General features: G+C 34.4%; 1 protein-coding gene across 4 annotated transcripts in view; it reads left to right on the plus strand.

Moving 5' to 3' along the window:
• Positions 1–100: 100 nt before the first annotated feature.
• Positions 101–25086, plus strand: part of LOC113501169 (dual specificity protein phosphatase 22-like) — a 59473-nt gene continuing 34487 nt past the window's right edge. For 2 of the 4 annotated variants that reach the window (XM_026882225.1, XM_026882223.1), the window contains exons 1-2: positions 103–1343; positions 21658–21774. In XM_026882225.1, coding sequence (XP_026738026.1) covers positions 1323–1343; positions 21658–21774 — 138 coding nt within the window. In that variant the 5' untranslated portion in view covers positions 103–1322. Of the gene's footprint in view, positions 1344–21657; positions 21775–25086 lie in introns of all 4 variants that reach the window. The other 2 variants (XM_026882222.1, XM_026882224.1) reach the window with 2 other exon arrangements.

A 25086-nucleotide genomic window follows, 5' to 3' on the forward strand; every position in this document is an offset into this window, starting at 1 on the left:
TAGAAATGTTAAAATTATGTTCTAGCTGCCTATAGTTAGCTGTCTATTAATCTAGTGGAATCCTTATGTAAAGTGTGGTACAAGTAATGTAATAGTTTATATATCATAAGGTCGTCATTTCGTTAAACAAAATATTCCTTGGCAATACGCAATATTAAAAAAAAAAACAAAATGTGGGTACAACCGACTTTGAGTAAAAACTAATGTGCCGAACTTGACGAAATTTTTATGATACCAAAAAACGGCTATTCCACGTTAAATGAAAATCATTCATCCAGTCGGTAGTTCTGAGGTAAGAAACTTAAAAAAGCAGACGAATTGAGAAACTCCTCCTAGGCTTAAAGTCGGTTGAAAACATTAAAATGGAATAGAATCGCCTTCGATGAAGCGTATCCTGTAGAGGTTTCTAAAGCACCATATGAATAGTGTTAACTTAAAAAAAACCAACCTACCGCCTTGTAAATATAAATTCCTTTGCAATCTCGCTTAATTCTTAGTTCGATTAAAGCAGTTAACGGATCGTCAAGACATTCGCTTGTCTCTGCGTATTTCTCCGTCCATCTGCACCGACCGCTATGGGTTGTGCTGCGATAATATCGATAATGTCTACCTTATATATTTTAATAGGTACCTATTTTCATGGAACTTGGAGAAGTACAAATTGTTTGAAACGGAGGTTTTTTGTTTGCCTTAATTCAATTTTTTTTTGTCTTTCACTCGACAATTAATATAGATGGAGAAATAGACTGCCATGACTTTAGTCCACTATTACAAAAGTAGTTCAGAGTTATAGGTTTCCTACAATAATCAAGGATGAATCGCACATAACAAGGCATCGACATTGAATAGATCGACAAGGTGCCTTCCCTCCAGGCTTTAACAGACGCAGTGTCGCCGGGCCGCGGCAGTGGCGCGCCGCGAGCCGAGCACGCCGCACGCGTCCTCCCGCGCCCTACAAACCACGTCGCGAACGCACTCGCTTCAAACAAAACACGATCGATAACACAAAGCACAGCTCAAAACTCAAACCCATCATCACAGTTGAAGCCCAACCAACCAGTGCTCAAGAACCCAACGAACATGTTACATTTTTTTATGTAACCGATTTTAGATGGCAACATCGATAACGCGTGGCGCACCGGCGTCAACAATGTAGTCATAGTGACGCGATCGTGTTAGCGTTTTGACAGTTAAACATGACTCTAAAATACCGTTGATTTTTAAATAAACATGTTTATAAAACGTTGTGTGTTGATTGTTGAATATTGTTAAGATGACGACAATAATATTGTTGGTTTGAATAGTTTGTAAAATAAACGAAAATGGGAAATGGAATGAACAAGGTAATGTTTCATTATTATTTATTTAGTTGCAAAATTACTAGATAATGCGTGATAGAAAATAAGCTTTTTACGATATGGAAGCAATGTGCAAGCGGTAATAGTTACGTAACGATATCGTAGCGGCTCGTAGCTCGTAGCGTCCGTATAGCGATCGTAGCGGGATGCAAGTTATGTCTACGATTGAGAGAGAGCTTATAAAACGATAGAATTTATGAACTTGACTTTTGATCAGCCTAAGGGGGTTGAATGAAGCTTTATTCTGTACAACTACCTGCATATTTTGCATTTTGTTTGTTAATCATTATCGTTTTAAAATAAGGCATTGCGCGTTATCATCAGGTTGCTCGTAGTTCTGCTTATCCATATTCAGGACATGTTGCACACCATTATTATGTCGCAGGCCATATAATAATATAATGCGCGCTTCATTAACGGTCGAGTTTTGGCTAAGAACTATTTTGTTAGTAAGTTATTGCCTAGAACTTGTACGAAGCCCTAGTTGTCTTTGTAAAGCTCAAAAGCTCTGACATTTAATTCATTTCTTTTAAACTATCAACTTTATTTCTATTGCTGTGAATTTAAAACTTAACTTAATAAACTTATGTTTTATTCTTCGCAACCAATATACGAAACTTTGAAATAATAATAATAAGGCCAGAACGATAATGATATTACTGAGCCTGAGTTGTCTGTCCATCTGCGGTCTTTCATGACCCGTGATGACTATTGTTGGTAGATAGATACTTTAATAGATGATGTATTCTGCTGGCGCTATAAAAATAAATACTATAGATAAAGATCTCGGTTAAAGGTTGTTATGTTCATAAATTAGTAGGCAGATGCCAAAAATATTTAGGAGGGCAAGGAGAAAATTCGTTCGTAAGAAACTTGTAGTAATAAGAAACGACCAGATCAGAACAGACAAATACTGAAATATCTTTTAAGTCATCCAAAATCAAATTAACCACCTAAAGGTATATGTTTTCCTTTTTCTCAAATTTCCCAGACTTACTTTTATTAAGAATATTTTCGAGAATTATATTAGACATCAAATTACCCACAGTCAGAATTTACTAGATAACTGACCCAGTAGAATGGTTCTGGCGCGGCTAATATACAGGGTAGTGAACCAGGGCACATACATATTCATTAGCATAAATTATAACTAGCTGTCGCCCGCGACTTCGCCTGCGTGATTAGAAGGGTAGGTTACAGAAAAAAAAATGCGACTATAAATTGAGATGTGAGCTATCCTATCTTTAAAATTGGATGAAGCTGCATGCAATTTGGTTGAAATCTGAAGAGTGGTTTATAAGTCTATGGCGGACAAACAACGTGACACGTAATTTATATATGCTAAGATAAGATAAACATGGCTGGAATTGCTAAGGATGGAGCGGTTTGGAAGAGAAAGCGGGAGGCCTTTGCCCAGCAGCATAAACTTGTATTAATATCACTGTTCTTCAACGAGAAAATGCCTTTTCTGACTCAAAGGAGGATGTAACAATATTTAATTATGTAATAGAGGTATAATATTCCCTTGTATCTAGACATTGTATGATTCTTAGGTAGGTACTTGTATATATAAATGTATTTACATGTAGAAAGAACGAGCATACGATCGTAAATGGATTAAAAAATCCGAGGTGTTAAGGTATATTTTGGGGTTCAGTAGCCAAAAGTTTAACACGGAAACCTATTTATTACTGAGACATCGCCTTTTGCCCGTCTGTCAGCGGCTTTGTCTGATGAACCGTAATAGCAAATATTCACAAATGACACATTTTTACTTTTTATGGGTGAAAAAATAGCAGTCGGTGGCCACCCTTAAATTTACTTATCCCCCAACCGATTCGTTTTTCTTTAGCCCTATTTGTAAGGAACCATCAGTTTGCCTATCTGTCTCGCACTTGACGTTATTAGTTTAACAGGCATATCAAATGACGTGGAGCGAGGCAAAGGGGAAAAGATTGTGAGCCTACCACCGCCTTCAGTAATAAAACTATTGCAGTTGAAGAAGAGAGATATCGCCCTATTCTGAATATAACGCTATCTCACTTTAACAGCTTTACCTTAAAGGTGCTGGTCGGCTACCTGGACGCGAATCGTCAACTTTAAACTCAACTTTATTAGAAACTTTTTTACACAGTTTCTACTTATATGCATTGAGATTGATAGGGCCAATTCACCGTCCAACTCGTTTAGCTCCGCATCAGTGGAAACGCAATCTAAAACTAGGTCAGGCAAGCCGGCCAGCACCAAAATTTGCCAATAGAAATTCAGGTCTACGTTAATTAGGTACTATAGCTAAAATTACTGCCATTTATAAATCATTTCGTTGACCGACTGCTGTAACATTTGTCACGTCATACCCTTTATTAATGTATAATATTTCGTCAAATGATACCCACGTCACATTATATCACGCTGTGTCCGGATCGGGTTCCAAGTATCCAAATACATTCCAATCCAGATTAAGTTAAGTTCACTATTTTGCATGTAGCGAATGATCTGAATTCCGAAATCTTTCAATGAATATTGATTTTAAGCCGTGGGTGTATACCTTTGCAGAAAATAGAGATAAAATCATAACTATGTGAAGCGTGGGATGCATTAGATACAGACAGCAACAGAAACCCCAGTCCCAGTTCTCAGTGACGTGTAAGAGAGTTTAGTTAATTTCAACTACATATATAGTCCGGGAGCAAGATGGGTCAATGATATAGTAAAGGTCGACTCTGGATGAGGGTGTCATAGGACCGTAGAAATTGGCACGAGAAAGGGGAAGCCTATGCCTAGCAGTGCGAGGACACAGTCTGTGGATGATGATGATGTTGAGGATATTTAAACTGTCAAGTACTGTGTGCAGTTTTTGTTTTTAATATAATTGTATTATCCGGATTTTTATTCTGACTGTACTTATACACCAACGCTTTTAAATTCCATCTTCGCTTAGTTGTCCGAACTCTCTATTACTTAGTAAATATCACCAGATTATTAACGGCTTTCCAGAATGATTAATTATACTTGTTGTTCTTTTATTAAAAATATTTTTAAAAATATTATAGAAGATTAATTTTAGTTTAATGACTTATCTTTTTGCGCAGTCTTTCTTTATAAGCCTCTTGATTTTCTACTTTTTATTTCTGCAAATAGTTTTACAGTTCATCTAGATTCTAGGGCTTCCAAAAGTGTTTCAGTAAAATTCTTGTGCTTGAAAAAAACATAGGTATTCGTTTACTTGCTAATTAAGAACCTTTTTAATAAAATGTTTCAATTACAATATTCTTAAGTGTAATTGTGTAATTTATGTTACGTCACATGTACATTTCATTCTCATTGCACAGGTTTTGTAAGTTTATTTTTATCACTTTTTCCACTACATTTCTCCTCAAATACAATTAAGATTTATGTATCTATCATGAACATTCTTTCTTCATGAACCTCGATATGTCTGCGAAGTTTCTTTTTAATTACATGTGAGACAAAATTGAGGGGAAAAAGGAAAGTGGACAGGTGCGAGACAGATTTGCTTGAAATCTGTTGTACTTGCGTGTATCGTTTCTGAGAAAAGCCCATATCGTAAAAACTGGAGAAAAGATATATTTTCTAGAAGCTTTCAGAACGCATTGTTACGTAATAGGGAATTTCTAGGACATTTTCAGGGTAGATTGAAACATAAGTCTTACAGGTTTCACGAATTAACAAACAATTTGAGGATTTCTAATTATAATGATTGACTGGCCTGTTGGTCTAGTGGTGAGTGACCCTGACTGCTATACCGGAGGTGTCGTGGGTTCGATTCCCACCCAGAACAAATGTTTGTGTGATGAGCACGATCATTTGTTTTGTGTCTGGGTGTAATTTATCTATAATATGTATGTATTTAGAAATATACATATAAGTAAGTTTATCAGTTGTCTGGTTACCATAACACAAGCTCTGCTTAGCTTGGGATCAGATAACCGTGTGTGAGTTGTCCCCGGATATTATTTATATAAATATATTATATATTATATTAAGGTATAAGGAAGCCATTTTCGTGCTGTCGTTAACAAACGCATGCGAAACCCCGAAAGGACCTTTTCTCTTTTTTGAATATCTCTTTTCAACCCCTTTTTTCCCGGTAGCTATCATTATATTTTTCCTACGTTGTTTGCTGTTATTTTCGCTACACCTGCTGTGCAAAATATATAAAAGAGGTAACGAGGAACTCGCTACAAATTGACACCGTGAAGGCAGAAGAGCCTTTTTACTACAAAAAAAAGCATAAGTGAACGAAATAACTGTCATAAATAAGTTCTTAACAAGGAATAAACTTGGTATCTTGTAGACGTCATAAAGAAAGGTCATTGAACGGATCAGATCTCAAGTTGGCGCCAAACTTCCAACTTCTGTATTTTGTCAACGCCAGATATTTTTGTAGATAGCTACTGTTTCCCGAAAAGTTCTAAACCTGCCAAGTATAAGCTGTTAGATATCGCAATATGAGTTTAAGTGCAATAGTTTTAAGAATTGTATTTCAAAATTGGTTTCAATAATTTCACGATATAATAAAAACATCAGCCTATAGATATCCTACTGCTTATTAAAATATGAATGCCTTAGATACATAATGAGTTGTATTTAAGATTTTCGCGACTGAATACTGTATTGTCCAATTATACGGCTTTTCCCTCTTAGTTGCTACGCATAGCGAATATTTTCAACCTATAGAATCATTTCATCAACAGCAGTGTGTATATGTCTATGTAAGACTTGTTCAAAAAATACATCACACGGTTATGACTTTGGTATTGGCTTTGGACTTGTGGTACATTGGACACATGCCTTTGGTGAAAAAGCAGTCTAAATCGAGCTAAGTTCTGTAGAAACAGTTCATATTTCTTTGACATACTTTTTCATAAGCAACTCGTAAAGTTGGCAATCCGCCTAAAAGCTATCCCACCAAAAACATTAAATGTAAAAAAATGCCAAGTCTCTCGATGCAGTCTTTCCATCGTAAAAAGTTTTGAGATCTCATAGAAGCCAAGTCCTATTCAAAATATTTTGTAGTTATAAATCAACATTTAGTAATTGTATCAATAGTTTTCTTTATATTATAATTATAGTGACTTGGCAATGAGCACAAGAAGAAACAAATAAAACGGCATATTTGTAGGAGTTGAAAGTTACACACACCGCATGCGTAAACATTAATATCACAAAATTAATTTTCTTTTGGTTTATCCGTGTCGTCCCAACCGAATTTCAGCAACGGCAGTCAGTCTTAGTGTACTCTCGATTCATTTACTTTCATAAAGCGATGGCCCGTAAGGTATTCTTAATTATTGTATTGGAGCATGTAGTCGGTAGTGACCATCATGATTCACACATAACAAATAATCTGATCACTGGTCTCGTCAGTAACATTTGCACATAATTCCAGGCATCAAGCAGCTTTTAATTTGTGCTCATTGCCAAGTCACTATAATTATAATATAAAGAAAACTATTGATACAATTACTAAATGTTGATTTATAACTACAAAATATTTTGAATAGGACTTGGCTTCTATGAGATCTCAAAACTTTTTACGATGGAAAGACTGCATCGAGAGACTTGGCATTTTTTTACATTTAATGTTTTTGGTGGGATCTCATTTATTTTTTGTAAGTGTATTTCTTTCTTTTTTTTTAGGTGTCATAATTTCTAGGACTTCACTACTGCTTTGCTTAGAACCCATTCTCTATCTCTATCTCTTTTGTTTCTTCTCTGAGACTTCGTTACTTCTAATGTAAACAAGCTTAAACTTATATATATATGCATATATATATCTACTAACTTACAAACTATAGCTAAACTAAACTAAATAACACGTAAAGTTCTCCGAATATCAATTATCACTACAATATTTTTTAGTTTCGAAATGGTTTTTCATAGACAGGTGGCGCTATCAAATGAAAATTATCGAATTATTCTGAAGTACTACTTAGACTGCGCTTTGTAACGAAACCATAGCGCGATTCAGACACGTACAACGCCATCTATCGAGCGCGCATACAATATTTATCGCAATACAATGGAGTTTTAGCTTTATTAATTTAATGAATTATGAATTTTATGTATTAATTTGTATTAATGATAGTCTGTGTATTACATTTATATTATTCTTTTCTATTCTATGTATGTATTCATCCAATTGAATAGGTACTTAAACAACGAACAAAGTTAACAATGCAGTCAAAATCCATACATAATGTTCTTGCCAAACCGCAAATATAAAATTGTTTTCTATGGCATATTATTTTTTAATGTTTTTATAATTTTTCCTTTATATGTGGCTAAGGACCTATCTTGGTGCAAAATTTGAAGTTTCTAAGTCTGCTAGAAGTACCTTAGATTTTTGATGATCTGTCAGTGAGTCAGTGAGTCAGTGAGTCAGTGAGTGACAAAATGGTGTAACTTTGATCGACCGTAACTCCTAAACCATTAATTCAATTGGCGTGTAATTTCGAACTTAAGCTTGTTCTAATGCCTACTATTATTCCCCGAAAAGCTAAACTCCTAGTTTTGTCCACGTCGAAGATACAGGGGGGGCGAAACAGCCGCGAATCGCTTCGAGAAAAGATGGTACGGCCGTGCCCGTTTTGCTCGAGACTTGGCAGGGGCACTGCCGTGCCCTCAGATAACTGCGATCGTAAATCGTAGTTACGAGACAATAATACCGCTTTACGTTAAAACAGTTTCTGATTACGTCAACTGCAGTTACCTGGGGCCTTCGTGTAGGTAATTAAATAAGGTTGTCTAAGGAAAGTACGTAGACGACAGTCTAAGGTTCTTTGGAGACATCAGACAGACATGTTAATGACTATAATAAGTATAAAGTATGCTTATTATTTTAGCCTTTATTACATAATAACTGAAACTGTCTTCTGAGAACCAGGAATAACCGTAGGTAATAAAGAAATTACGTCTTCGAAATTGACACTAGCTTTTGTCAACCATTTCGCTCGTCTTAGTATCTCACTAATAGATATTGCCCACTTACCTAAATAATTTTATAAGAATTCATCCCGCTGCGGCGCCGTTATTGAGGAGAAGAAACTAAAGTACACAAACTTTCATCTTAATTTGAAGGGATAACCTTCAAAGTCATGTTCAGCAAAACAATTCAAAGGTGTATTTAACATATTAAAAAACTTTTTAAATACTTTGACGTAAAAGATTACGAAACACAAACAACATTTTGCCAATCTCGACTTTTCCATCTAATAAGTCAACAAAACGGGGAACTTGGAACAGAATTTAAAAGTTTTGAAAGCGATTTTTCGATACCAAAAAGATTGAAACATTCATCTATTAGGTGTTACATGGTTTTCTACACAGGGAATCGATTTACTTTCTTTATTTTGTTGCTTTCCTTTTCCCGTGGCTCCTTCTGCAGATGTCAATTATGGCGGCAAAAATCAGACCGATTTTGTAGTTCAAGCTTTCTTCTAGCAACAAGGCACTTTCACTCTCGCTGAAGCCAGTTTTGTGGCGAAAATAACCTGTCTATTTTTATTTTAGATTTTAAGTATATCTCATATAACATTATGGTAGAAACTTCTTTAGAATTAAGCTTCACCCTTGTACGTTACATTTTGTAATGTTGTAATTTATACTTTCTCATCGGTGGATTTGCATTACAGACGGACAGACAGTCAGAGAAACAATCACACTTAATATAACATGAGTATGGGTTAACAATTCTCACTAAGCGTCATAATATAAATCTCTGGCATAAAACACACAATTTACAACAATGAACCCCACGGCATCATGCCTAGAACATTGACTTTTTTATGAAGGCTTCATTCTGAAGACTAAAGATAACCCGAGCTTTTGACGACGCGCCTCGGGCGGCCCCAGGGATGGAACACATTTTGTATTTGAAACTCTACTGGTCCAACCTTTTCAAATTTGTTCATGGGCGGAACTTTTTATTTATTCTGGTATCAGTTTAAACTTAGGCTTTAAATTAATTTCTATTTTTCATTTTGCGGATTTTATACCCTTCTCCGCGATTTAAAATTTTATATTTGATTAAAGCTTTGTATGAAAAATTGCCAAACTAACCCTTTATTTATCTAAAGCATTCATATTTTAACAGTGTTTTGACACATATATGTATACCGACATATAATTATCAACGTATGAATTCTGTTTTAAACCACAAAGCGTTTACAATATAACTTCGTATGAACATCATTCATTATTCAGAACACAGAAAGGGAATTTCCCTTTCCTGTTTAATTTTAACTTACCGTTGCTTGTTTATCCATACCAAAATTAACAAGTTATAAACCACAGCATGATTGAAATTAAACTAATATAGTTGTTAGTCAAACTTACAATAATTAACTCTATGTTTGGGAATGTAGAGCTCAATATTATCTGGCGTAATTAATAACATTGCGTGTTCTTGAGATACCCTCGTATATAGGATGCGTGAGAACTGATACTTGCTTTCCCTACATCTGTTATTTAATAGCTGCACTACTGGAGTGGAAACATGGGAAAACTTCAACGTGTTCGTTACTTGCATGGGAAAAAATTCAGTCTGTTGTGTGGTGTGCTAGTACGCGGCTTTGTCAGCCTGGATATCAGCTATAAGTGCTAATATTACTCTCCTTCAAAGGAAACTATGTCTAAGCCTAGGTGTTAATCCACGGTCTATTTAAATTTCTACCCGATTCGGCGTGGAGAGGTAATAAATATACACACTTAAACTCACACACGCATACTAACACTCACATACTTTCGAGTATTACTGTAGTATACTTATAAACCCACTAAAAAGAAATTAAGTTGAGCGAAATGAGATATAAAGATTTAATATAATTCAGTAATAACTAAATAACTTGCATAAATTGAACCCGTATATTTAACGTCTGCGGTAACTGCGACTATCGTTAGTCGTTCTGTCACAAGTTCACAACCCTAAGCGATTAGCGGCAAGTTTAATTGCGCCTATCAGACCTACTCGGCCAATATCGTCTTCTAGACTTATTAGACCAAGACCACATCTTAAATTAATATTATATGTAGTTGTGAAAGCATGACAGCGCAATATGCCGTGTAGAGTGGCACATCTCTTTAAAACCTGCAATTATTCATTTATTTATTTACTGACTTATTACAAATATACATATTAAAAATATTGCATGTAGGTAGAAAATATCCAGCAAAACTATCTACAAAGTTTGTCAGTTTGGTCTCATTAAACGTTGGTAAAATATAGATATATATTGTATATAAGAAGGTAAAAGTACAATACAGTATACTTTAAAACCTGAGAGTAGGCCCCAGAATGTTAAATGTATTCTCGTGATATTTAATATTCCTTTATAATTATACACATTCTATTTAAAGAATATAAATACCTTGATACTATAAATTCGACTCCAAATAAAACTCAAAGAAGAATACCTATATTTAACTTTTAATAATACCTCGAAATACAAAACCTTCTCAAAGTAAAGTAACGCGACCTAATTGACCTTTCCACAATGAGTTTTAATTTTCAATAATGAACCTGAGTATACAATCAATACGTAATTAGATCAAAGTGTCAACAATGGCGCAATTTCGATTCCCTTTCGTAAACAAAAGAGAGTTGTTTACCTGACGGTGACCGACATAGAAAGTATTGGAAGACTATCTATATTCCCACCTGTGCGTTTACTATGAACTTGATACACTCTTGACGTTGTTCAAGCGAGAGGATGATATCGGTGCTATGCGCTGTCCCCCTTCCACAATACGCGTGTTGTGTTCGGAGATCATAGTACGCGCCATGTTTACCAAAACGATGCCAAATTAAATTCGGAACGATTCCTATCCGTCTAAAGGCCGCATGGGATATGACACAGATGTTTCATACGTCTTTCTCTGACAAATATTGTCCGTACGTAAACGAAACTAATTTTAGTGGATTTTAATATTGTCATGCTTCTCAATTTAACTGGGAATTCCGCTAGTGTTTCTTGTAGCAGTTTTTTATTATTTACAATTATTTTTTTTGTACCGGTCATACCTGTCCTGAACATCCCTGGAAGCTTTATTTATGCAGTTGAGAAAGCATGAAAGCGCACTACACATTTAAAGCGTCTCTTTTACTCTACTGCAATAATATTACTAGAGGTAGGCCCTCTGACAATTGAAATTAAATAAGAACATATTTGAGGATGAAAATAATGATTCTCTAATTCATTTCTTCAGCTTATTTTGTAATACATTAAATTTTTATGGCAGAGTACAAAAAAAGTTGAGGATAAATTAACTGTTCACAATGTTCACGACATCGCGACCTCTTTACTATTCCGCTATCCGTGCAATAAATTAACATGAGAATAAAAAGTTTAATATTGATCAAGGTTACTGAAGTAGTAACAGTTTCCAAGGCGAAATGCATTTCCTATTATTGCAATTATTAATAGCATTTAGCATATTTTTATAGTAACTATCGTGAGAATGAGTCATTATTAAATGATGCAATGGTTTACTCATGCATATTTATCGGGATTGCCCGACTAGTTTCGGACCCAACCGGAATCCTTAATCATGAGCTGAAGCGGTCGGGCTTCGACATAACTTTTGCCAAAAGTGCTGATAATGGAATCTGTTTCTTGAATTAATAAATATAATGTATTATAAGGTCCTTTCACATTATTTTGCAGATGCATAAATTGACTATAAGTTTAATCTGAACTATATAGGTATATAATAAGTACATAACCATGCATAGAACAAGCGGTTTTACAGCGGTACAAGCTACCTACGAAAATCTCATTGGTTTGTCTTTGTCATCTAACTATGTGAGAAAATTTAAAATATTAGAAGGGAAAATAAATCTTTAGTATTTTTTTATGCAAGTCCGACTCGCACTTGACTATTTAATTTATTACTTACTGATTTCATAACTTATTCTCATCAACATCATTTCACCTTAATTTGTAGATACTCAATGAATGTACACTCTAGATACAAGCACGTATTGCAAGTTAATTAACACTCGTTGATACATCGAACAACAAAGAGGTCCAATTAAAATACTACCTCCTTTTGTAGTTACTACCTACATGCTGATACTGACACGTTTCAAAGAGTCCTGAGAGCCTTTCACTATTAATGCAAGGCATCTGCAGCTGTGTGAGAGAGGGAGATGCCGCTCTACAGCGTGTATCACTTTGTCTCGCTTCCACAACTGCAACAGTTTCAAATTAAGAGATGATGGTACGTCTTTTTATCGATTCCCGGGAACTAATAGATACTCAGTACATACGAACTCTGTATATCGTATTAAATACTATCACGAAACAATTATTGTGTCGAAAGATTTCGTTATCATTATTAACATAAAAAGGTTGTTGAAAGTAGGAATCCGATACTAATCATGCCAAGAATGATAAAAGAATACGGGGATGAACGCGAATTTTACTTTTAATCTTTAAATCCCCGTATCATTTTATGTTAATGTAATTATGCAACGCGAAAGATAAGTATGCCAAGAATGATCAAATAATAAGCTTTCGATCACAAAATAACGTTAATATTTGCGTAACGTGGTAGCACTTTGATGTTATTTTTTCTCCTCTCTCCCCAGTATTTGTTTCTGCTCCTGGCGTTTAGCCAATAAATGATTGATTTCCTTCATATTTCATATCGAAACATGCTAATACGGCCTTTTTGTTGATACTGTATCGTTAAAAACAGGATTGGTTTATATGTACGCGTTTTTCTTTACATTTTACATGCTTTGAAGCTGCCAATATCTACTGCGTCCTTCCTAATACGGCATACGTATAAACTTCCCTTCAGCATTATTGGCTTGTTAAAAATATCTTTTTCAGAACCGTTTCACCGGTTAATAACTATTTTTTTTTGTCTGTCCTTGATTTAAATGAATAATTATGGATATCAATATTTCCTTTTGTCCCGGAAAATTAAACTGTTTAGGAAAATCTTGCGGTGGAGGTAATTAGTACTTTCGTTTTAATTAGTGGTTACGTCACAAGCATCTCCTAAACTTTTAAGCAGTTTATCTGTGTCTTTTTTATTTTTTCAGTTAAAGATCAAAGTATCGTGTCTGATATTTTTACGGATTAAACAAAACTTAAGTTTTTATATCCAGTTGCCCTATTCTATTCTATTCCGCAAATCAGCGATGTCGCTTTTAAAAATTACTTTAGCACAAAAAGAAATGTAATTTTTGACAGTGTTGTCGTAATTGCGTGTCTTTTGCTATTTAGCTATAAAGAACTATTTATCTGCTGACCTTTACTGTTATTAAAATTACCTTATTTGTGGTGTCGACAGTTTAAAGTACCCAACACTGTCTGTAGACGAGTTTAAATAACAGGTGACTGCTATAAACGCCAAAACCAAGTCACGCGAAATCTAGAATTTTTATGAAGTCTGCATTCGTTGGAACGATAAAAACCTGTCGTTTTGTTGCCTTTTTATTACCTAAAGCTAGCCTTCGAAACACTAAATCGATGTAAAGTGTATCGTATCTAAGTAATTTGTTATTATACACTTAAAGAATATCACTTTCCTCCAATTAAACTCATTTTTAAGTCCCTCGTCAAGGTATCTACTGTCCCTTCCTTCTGTAGTGGTAAAATGGAGACAATAAGTCAGTAAATTATTTTTTTATATTTTTTTTTTATTTGTGATTTACATGTCAGTGCTACCTCCCATAGTAAATGGATTATATTCCCAAGGGGGTGTCTCTTTGAAGTCAAACTCTTTCGTGGTTTACTTTGAAATCAAAAATGTTAATTCTGTCAAATAGAACTCTACCTACTTCTTCACGTTTTCCCCTGTGATTTCAAAATACTCTAGATTGAAAGGATTTAAATATTCCAGCCAATACCTTTATCGAGGTCCAAGTGCTCCTCAGGGATCCTAAAGTATAGGGTTTTATGCATAAAATGAGAAAGGTCAAAGCATTTGGTTTTCTGAGCTTGCTCCCAGAACCCAATAAGACCCTTATATTTAAAAGGGATAGAATTGGCACGTGCTTGGCAGGACACGTGTCAGACATACATTTTGTAGGATACTTAATTAAAATGTGTAATAGCCGAGTACTGATGGAATTGGCGGTGAAATTGGTACGTATTGATACGTTAGACCACCTTATGCTGTATTGACACTTTCGAAAGTTAAGGAGCAACAGATAAACAAATAGAATTCCTTCAAACTGAATTAAGTTTTGATAATTATTATTACGCAGTAAACTTATCAAATCGTTATGGCAACTAAATCATTGTGCGAAATAAAACCTATCTTTCTGTACAGCCAAAATTTAATAAGTTATAAATTTCTCATATTGTGCAAACAGAGCAATACAGGTCAGTAATTAATTAGATCATGACAATTCAATAGCTGCATGTATCACTTTACTCCCTAAGTGATTAACTCTGTCGATTACTAAGATTTTGTGGTTCATTAAAGTCTATTTGAAACGTCGGTATAACGAGCATGTTCCGCAGTTAATAACTTTTATAATTATCCCTATTTAATATAATGGCTCCCAAAACGAATCAAAGGCTGCCAAAAATGGATTACGACGAAAGTTTGGAAGTGGTTTCGTAGTCGTACAAAAAATTGAAAAGCGGTAGTTTTGAATAAACCAGGTCTTTTTTAGGAAAATGTTCTCCATGTTTTACCGAAAAACTGGGGTTTAGTTAAATGAGGCCAGGCGTTTCAACGGAAACTTAAACGTGTATTAACAAAGTGTGTCTTGGTCAATGAGTCAAAGTGGTCAAAGTGATTTTACAATATTCCACTCTCTCAAAAGTTGCCTGTCCTGCCGTTCATAAAATAATAATCTATCTTATATGTATGCAAATGCAGTTACTAGGTATATTGGTAATGCTTTTACAAAGGACTAGCTATCGACTTTAGATTAACCGTTAGCTGTATTAACATAGTGATCAGGCTTATAGGCTTAAATGCAACGATAATCTCATCAACCTTAATCAACAATACATTGTTTATACAGTGTGTTTGCTTATTACTGCTAGCTGTTGCGAGCTACTGTTAACCGCCTGCTACAAATGATCCCAAATTAACATCGGTAATAGAAACTAGCCTGTGTACTAAGTGATTAACTCCGTTACAAAGTTTCGTCTAAATCCATTTAGTGGTTATTGCGTGGAAGAGGAACAAACATCCATACATCCATAATACAAACTTCCGCGTTTATTGAATGATGTAACGGTTTACTCACGCTTATTTACCGGGAGTAAGTACCCGACTATTGTCGTTTGACTGTTGCATCATTTAATAATGAATCAGTGTCACGATATTTTCAAGTTAATAATATTAATAGGATAAGTATGAACCAAAGTATAGGTTGGGAAGCTCAATTAGAAACTCAAATTAATACTACTGATAGCCGAGTGGTAGAGGCCAAACGGCAATAACGATTTAACACCATGTGTTGCAAGTTCGATCCTCTGTAATATGAATCTATATTTTTGCGTTCCACTTCAAATATTATATAGTTAATTGAATGGATATCCATTCAGTAAACCTAATAAGGATAGGTACAGAAAATATGAAGATAAAGATAAAGATAAAAGATAAAGATAATTTTATTTGTCAAACATGTGTTTACATACAAATTAAGCATGCAAGATGTTGATACAAAAATTAAGCACGTACATGTTTTGCCTATTAAGGCATACAAATTTTTGAAAAGTTTAACACAAGATTATGAAATTAAGATTATTAAGATAGATACAATTTTTATTTTTTATAATAAATCAAATAATAATAATAATAACAATATTTAAATAAGTCAATGAAATAATAAAGTCTAAGTAGTACAAATGTCATATAATGTCAGTCAAGAAGTCGTTTATATCATAGTAACACTTGTCTGTTAATAAATTTCGCATCTTTTTTTTTAACAAATTTGTATTTAAATCTCTGTAAGCCTGTGGTATTTTATTATAAATAATGGGGGCCATACAGAAGATGCTTTTCCTCATAAGACTCGTTTTTGCCCTGTGCAAGCGAAGTTTGCTATTGTCACGTCTGTTGCGGTTTACAGTATCGGCTAGTCGTGGAAAAAGTTCAGGATTTGTTTTAACATATGCAACAGTTTCTAGAATATAGAGTGAGGGTAAAGTCAGTATTTTATATTTTTTGAAAAATGGCATACAACTATCGGTAGATTTTAAATTAAACATAGCCCGAATACATCTTTTTTGAGCCTTGAAAGCTATATCTTTGTCTGTGGAATTCCCCCAAAATATTATGCCATAGCGCAGCACTGATGCTACTATTCCATGATATGCAGTTAACAAAGCATCTGGGTTTAGTTCAGGAGCAAGTTTATATAAAGCATATGCCGAAGAGCTCAACCTTTTACTCAAGTATTCAATGTGTGCCTTCCAATTCAATTTTGTGTCTATCATAATACCAAGAAATTTTGTGGAGTTGACTTCATCAAGTAATGTGTTATTATATAAAACTTTAATGACTGATCCAGTCTGGGGTCGTTGGCTAAAATGCATTACAATGGTCTTGTCTAAGTTTATTTTTAAATTATTTTCATTGAGCCATGATATTATTGATGTCAAAGATTGATTAATGTCATATTCATATATATCTTTATTCTTACATGTTATAGTCACTGTACTGTCGTCTGCAAAGAGAGTCATGGGCTGATTAGTAGCTCTAGGCAAGTCATTAATATATAAAATAAATAACAGAGGTCCAAGTACACTACCCTGAGGTACACCGTATAGAGGGGAGCGTTCGTTAGACGAGTAAACTTCCTCACAACAACATATTTCCATTGAACAACATATTTCCAAATCCTACCAGGGATTTTGTCCACATCTTGGGATGAGATGGCTTTATACGACGGATTATCCTACAGAGAGCCTGCGAAATAACAGCAGCAGGTATATGAGATACATCGTAAGCCCGAATATTCATAAATGAGGATTGCGAGATTGTCACAAATATTTCGCCTTCACCGCCGCACGGCGCAAGATGACTGAAATCCTTGTTTAAAGGGTTGTTCTTTTTATTTGAAACTATACTTTTCCGATAAAAGATATACGATACATACATACATATCATATAATATCATTGATGATGATGATGATACATTCCTATCTGAAATGCGTTTGGCGCCGTATAGCCGCCATGTTTCTTTACAAAGTCACCAATCTAAAAACACTCAGGCTACTAAACTGAATCTAACGATACCTCAATTATGTAAATCCGTTTCTGGGTTCAAGAGATATGAGAAGAACATTACGTACGTACAAGTTACACACAAAAAACCCTTCCTTGTCGGATAACAACATATAACCTAACAGCTCTGAACTGCAGTACAAGTGTATGGCTTTATGGCGTTAATACATAGATATTAAATATCATTAAAAATAATGAAAACGTACACACCTCAATGAACGAAACTACGAACCTAGTTACTTAACTTTAAAGGAAGAAATAAATAAACCAAAACATGGAATGTAGCAATTATTCATTTTATCGGACCCAACCGGAGTCCTTAATCATGAGCAGACGCGGCGGGACTCCGGTTGGTCCGAAACTAGTCGGGCTACCCCGATAAATACGCGTGAGTAAACCATTACATCATTTAATAACGAATCATTCTCACGACAGTTACTAGTATCAAAGCTTAAGAGAATACTAAAAGTGTCATTTTAAGCCGATTTTCATTCATTCGTCGGCCATTATAAATAACAGAATTGGGGCCCAGTACTCTACGTCATAACGCACACGTCACCAAGCCACCATGAATCAAGTACACTAAGATATATTGCCTACATTCAGTCCACCCTGTTGGCTTTCACCCACGTAAATATGAATGCGACTCGGCAAACATTTTTCTTTAGAATTCTTCTTAGATAGCTTTTGTGTGCTCTCATGGGGAAATAGTCTCGAATCGACATACCATTTGGTGAAATATTCAGACCTAGACCAGACTAGGTCATGTAGACTGCTTGGATAGTTTATTTGAAAATCTTTTATATGATAGAGGTAACATAGGTAGGTAGGATTTTAGTTTGCTTTTTACTGATTTAGCAACAATTTCAAAAACTGTTTTTTCTTTGGGCTATTTATACGAAATCCTTAGGGTTGCAGGACGAAAGAGAACTGAGTAGTTCTTGTTTTTCTAAATTTTGAAGGTCACATTAGCTTTTAAAAACTTAATTAACCCTTCTTTTTTGCTTTTAAGGAATAATGATCTAAAATCGTAAAGTGTATGAATGTACTCATACGTATCTATGAATAGTATCTTTCCTATTTTACCAATTCCATATACTACAAAGCTCCTGCATTCAAATACTTATATCCACATAAACACACCCGTGATTGATACGGAAAATAAATATTATCCAAGAACAGTAATAAAACTTAGCCAAATAGACCACATAAAATGATACGTTCGGAATCTCTTTGCTCTCCAGAGTATAGTCCAATAACATTTTATTGCAATTCAGGAAAATAATCACAGCATTGAACGTTACCCACAATTAAATGTCCCGTTTATCTCCGGGCGCCTTGTGCCGCCATTTTGGCACAAATTCTAGTTTACGAGCCAGTTAATTTGTCGCTCCAATACTTTACAACGTACGAAATGGCGCCAAATAGATTTTTTACGGTATGATTTAACTTTCCCCATGACAGACTGTCAAAAATTTATGACAGTCCTCGCCTTTTTTTTTTGAGAAATTATCAGGTATTTTCTTTCCCGTGGTTTATTTTAGAAGTTTTCCTTTAACGTTTTGAACAATGGTGATAATTACTTTACGACCTTAAAAATAGATTGGTGCCGGTCTGGATTTGAACCTTTGACTTGGCAGTCCAATGATCATCCCACTCGGCTTTACAACTATATCTACGTAATTTGGTTTAGCCATATTTTTTCTATTGGCATCAAATAACAAGTAAAAAAATCCCAAATCACCTCCAATTCGTAGAGATAAAACCATTTTACTGCTTTATTTTTAATAAAAGAACATTAGAAAAAAATCTACTTGTTTGCAATACATAGGAAAATGATTGGTTTGGTTACTTTTTAAAAATATGTTTGATATCTATAATAACTATTTAAAAATGCGTCCCGTATAAATACTGCATCTATATCACCCCCGCACTCGTCCAAATGCACAAGGTCACTGGCGAGAATACAAGCCTTAAAGAGATAAAGTTTGAGAGTTTGACATAGGGATAATCAACGGCAATAATAAAACCATTTTATAAATTCAATCATCAATAGAGAACACCATTTTTGTGAGTGTCGTAGGATATTTTTTAGTCTAAAAATACCACCCACGAAAGTCGGCATGTGTCAGCTAGTTATTAATAAAAGAAAAGTGCAACGTTTTTGAATCCATACAAATACGGTGAAAATGCAAAACTTTTAGCGGGCTTCGTAGATAATCCTATTTATGCGCATATCCGATTTAATATTCATTGTTATAATCTTCAACGGCTTCATATTTCTTTATAAACGGGGATTACGTGTAACCCTAAGCGATGGAAGAAATCGTTCGCGATAAAAAGAGTTGTAACGTAACTGGAATAAGTAATATCTTTCTTTGTTTTTTTTTTTGTTTCCTTTTAAGCGATTAGTTAAAGAATCTCTGAAAAAATAGGTTTTATCTCGGGATTTTGGTATCTAAGCAACATTTCCCCTGAAAGTTAGATACTAAACGGTCCGGTTTAAATATTTACCTCAAAATATACCGAAATAAACTAGACACACAATCTGCAAAAAAGTACTTGTTCTGGCGACAGAAAAGCGCCACAAAAACATTAAAATATGTACCTAGGTTAAATAAAAGTTGTTGGCATTGTTGGTCTGCAGCTGTCGACCCTTAAATATTCTAAGCACGCAACGAGGTTCTGACGAACAAAAAAATAAGATTTATTTACATCAAACAGAAACTTTCGCAATTTCTGCAAAGTAATTTCTCGCGAAAGTTGCCAATGATGCTTAAGCTTGCTCATTGTAATACAAAGCTATGAAACTCCTTACTGTGTTGTTTTAATAAGAAGTTCTATCGGTTGTTAGCTTTTATTAACAGGCACTAAAAGTACAAGCATTGCCTTTAATTAAGGCTGTTATTTTACAGTGTGACAGCTTGGGATTATCCTGGTCAATTAATACGGACCAATTGTATAGCGCGCGGGTTTTATCACTAACAATATTGACACGTGATTGGGGACGCATTGCGACCGACACACGGTATAATGAATGGATGAATAATTCATCTGCAGTGCAGGATGTCGGTACTATATGTATGATATTTCGTGTTCTTTTTATAGCAAAAATATGAACTTCAGTTTTACATTATTAGCTGTAGGGCAAGACATTTACCAATCGAAAAAGATCCCACGAGAATATAAAATCGGGAATATATTATCCTATGTGTGAATCGTGGTTATAAACTATTTGTGTACAAAGTTTCATCTAAACCCGTCCAGTGGTTTTTGCGTGAAAGAGGAACAAACATACATCCATACATAAAAACATTCGCATTTTGTAACATTCGAAGGATTTTATTTTACTTACCTCTTTCTTAACCTAGCAAGTTAATGCGTTTTTAAGTATCATATAATATGTTACCTATAATACCTATTACTGTAACAATAGTCGATAGCTATATATTTGATTTATTGCTAAATAATTATAGGTTTCGAACCATTAACAATAGCAGAATTGGCAGAGTAAAAATGCTTATCATTCAACTCTAATAACTGTGTTTGTATCGCTATTCTAATAAGGCAACATATTCTTTTTTGATATGAATATAAAAACATTTAAATAAGTAGACATAACAAACTGAATTCATCAAATAGTTGGTCAAAGCGATCAATATATTGGCCATGTTGGCATTCGTAAATAATATTCGGGATATGAGCTGAAAATGTTGGAGCAAATATTTGTCGTGCCTCGTCACATTTAATCACGCAATTTTATATTGTTTTTGAAGTGAAAACTTCTTCACTTTTTTGTATGGGTAAAAACATCTAAACTCGCGTCAGGGTCACGTAATGCTGATCGAAAAAGCGTAAGATGAAACTTATTCAGAGCAATACGCATTGATAGCGATATAAATAAATTCTAAATTCTACCTCATAAATGATAGAACTTTTATAATGATAATAAAGCAATTCGTACGAAATAATTCCATAATAATTCCAAAATATAAAAATACACAACGTTAATATTGAAGTTTAGTGGTTTTTTATGGTCTGTTGTTTTATATGAGTTTTCTGTTGACAGGTGCTTCCCGGTCTCTACGTGGGTAATTACCGGGACTCTAAGGATACGGTGCAGCTTGACAAGTACAAGATAACACATATACTGTCCATACACGACGCGGCCAGAAGATTGCATTCCGTAAGTTACTATACTATAAAGCTATGAGCTCTAGACCTAGGAGTTTGGGAGCGAGATGTCGCCATACAATTCACGTAACGGCATCTCACTTCCACAACCGAAATGATCGTGTTTTCAGTATTACAGCCGCGCGGTATTATAAAAATTTTAAATATGGTAATCCCTTAGTAAGAAATGGCCTTCAAATAAAAGGTATTAACGTTTTACGACTCCCTATTTCTTTTTTCCAATAGTACTTCTCTATAATTAAAATTGGCTGAACTAGATATCATAGTTAACTGATAAAGAAGAAACAACAATATTATTTTGAGTATTTTTTGTTTAAAACTAAAGTATCATTGTTTTCTTTGTACTATCTTAACATTAATTAATAGAATTGGTTTTGTAATTACATTCATTAAAGTTAAAGTAGTTTCCTTGTGGCTTTTAGAAGCTAATTTCCATTTAAATTGACTGATGAATTGAATCTGATTAATCTAGCAATTATTTAAATGATTAGGTACATTTAAAGTTAATTCGTTCCTCAAATAAGTACCGTCGGTTCTTTTGATCTCACTTTGAAGCTTTGAATTACGAGCAATCAAGATACATTCAATCTTCTCAAAAGAAATTTATTTCTCTCTTTCATTGCGAGTAATTCCTATTAGGATTCGATTCAAGCAATATATATTCAACTTTGTATTTCCATGTTGTCACCTTCCCCGTAATTCTCATGAATGTGAATTTATTATTCATTAGTAACTGTAGAGTCACTTGTGCGCTTACTATGTGCTCTTAAACCAGGTCTGTTGCCGTTTTAGACTGAGATGCCACTATGTAGTGCTAGCTGTCTCGCTTCTTTGATTGCAACAGTCTCAATTTAAGATTCTATAGTACAAGCACCGTGACACTAACAACATTAGCACACATAAGCTTCAAATTGACGTATCTGCAGATTGGTTTAGTCATTTTTAAATTTAAATCGCTCGCATTGTACTTACACAAGCTACAAGAAAATTAAGCAAATCAACTTAACTAATTTTTAATATGCAACGATAAAGCAATATACCGACTGTAGTTCAAAGAATTTAACTGAGACTGTTACATGTTGAAACCATTGTGCGCGACGCGGACGTGTCGCGGGGTCGATCCCCGGGCAGGACAAACGTTTGTGTGATCCACAAAGGCTTACACTTAGTCGTTATATAGACCCGAAGGACTCATAACATATGCCTAATGTCCCGGAAATTCATTGGAAGCACGTTTGCCTTTTTTAACGTCTTCCAAATTTTTGCCCCTTTCAATAATTAACTTCTTACAGTTAACTTATGCGTGAATTAAGATTTGTCAAAGGAAACATTGCCGAGGTGCCAGACAGTGCCTAGACTACTCATAAAATATTCATTGTAATTTATCAACGGCATTGCTTTGAGCCCCATTATATAACGAGAGGAGTACCGAGGTAATTCGCTTTACACCACAAGCTAATATTGTTGAAGCCACCTCAAAGATATTATGACGTTAAGATATTCGTGTTGAGATTAAAATTTATAAGATAATAATATAAGTTGATTGGTACAATGATGAGACCTAGGTGCCGATGGTTGTTTTTTTTTTTGTTGAGAAAAAACGAATCTCGCATTAATATTAAGTAGGTATACTTATTCTACGCCGGGATCGAACTCGCGACACGACGCACAGAGTGGTTATGGCGTGGTGACCTCAACTACTCAGCTCTCCAAGCAGAAAAACTAAAACTAACCAGTCGATACCAATAAATATAAATATGTAAATAAACCATTGAAAAGGCAGTCTGATATTCTGCAACATATTCAGAAACTACTCTTCCTGGTTCCAATCACCTATAACCTAAATTATGTAAAACAATACACCCGAAATGACCGGAATGTATAACAAATTAAATAATCCGCTTAAAACTCCCTTAGGTACACTAAAACTGACCCAGAATACATTACATAATCGTTCGCAAAGCAAAGTCAGCAGAAACCTTCGGATCAAACTATACGTAGATGAAAAGCCCTCGCTCTAAAATAAACATATCAGCTGGCGTTACTGTTCAACCCTCTGAGGTTTTACAAAGGGTTGACGTTGAGAAATCTATTTAACCGACAACGACGGTCTTGTTACGTATCGAGCTTAAACGAAACGATAGCAAGTGACAGCAATTTGCAATTTGAACGTCTGTCACTTTTAAATTGTGTATTTTTGTTACGTTAATCGATATTTGCGGTCGGATGCTTTTGTAAAATACTTGATACGTTTCTGACATCTATTTTATTTTTAATCAAAAATAAAGCCACTCGTTAAATGGTTTTTAATTAAATAGCATTTAAATTATATATCTGTAAAATCAGCAGCCCACTGCAATTGTGAGCGACATGTCCCGAGTTCGACCCCCGCATAATACCTACAAGCGTTCATGTGATCCATGAGTGTTTATTCTGAGTCTGGCTGTATTGTGTCTAACCCCCGCGATAGAAGGACTTAATTCCTACATAATTTAAAATTAAAACTTAAAACGAAAAATAATTACCACTTTTAGAAACTTATCAATAATAACAAGGCACCCAGTGTCCTATATTATACAATGGTGAATAACGAAAAGGTATCAAACATGTGTTTATTTTGATATGTCCGTCAATAAAATTATAGGTTAATTTTAATGTAAATTTTCTTTTAACCTCGGACAGTAAATTATAGGGGAATTGTCGCATGCTTTTAATTCAAAATCTAAATTGCAAATTCGACACGTCATTTAATCCTTGAATATAGCCTTCAAACTGACACAATTACTCTTGAAACATAAAAATATTAAAGGTAATTGAGAGCTATATATAATTATTTGTATGCTTTGAATTGAAACTTGTCTAAATTAAAAGCAGGTCAAGAAAACTAAATAAACGGGAGTACTTGGTAGATTGATGACGAAATCATATTTTAATTCAATGTTATTTTCATAGTACTATACCATTTTAAAGTCAGCCAGATTCGCAATTCAGTCAATTATTTATCTTCAAGAAACATTAGAAAGCTGACTTGTACAAAAGTCTAATAAAACGCTAATAAAAAAAGTCTAATAAAAATCATTTTAATTAAATTGAAAGATTCCCGCACACTTAAGATATTAAAATATCTTAAGTAAAAAAAAAGTGGTACAGAAAATGCAACCTTAGTGCCTTGTTTTAAAGGTTTTATTGACAATGTTACTGGTGTACAGTTGAACATACTCTTATATTTTAACACAATACGAGGATAATAATAATAAATTATACAGATTCTGAATTCTGGCTGAATTAAATGCTATTTTGTCCA

Source organism: Trichoplusia ni, chromosome 15 (assembly GCF_003590095.1).
Source record: "Trichoplusia ni isolate ovarian cell line Hi5 chromosome 15, tn1, whole genome shotgun sequence".
Classification (NCBI taxonomy): domain Eukaryota; kingdom Metazoa; phylum Arthropoda; class Insecta; order Lepidoptera; family Noctuidae; genus Trichoplusia; species Trichoplusia ni.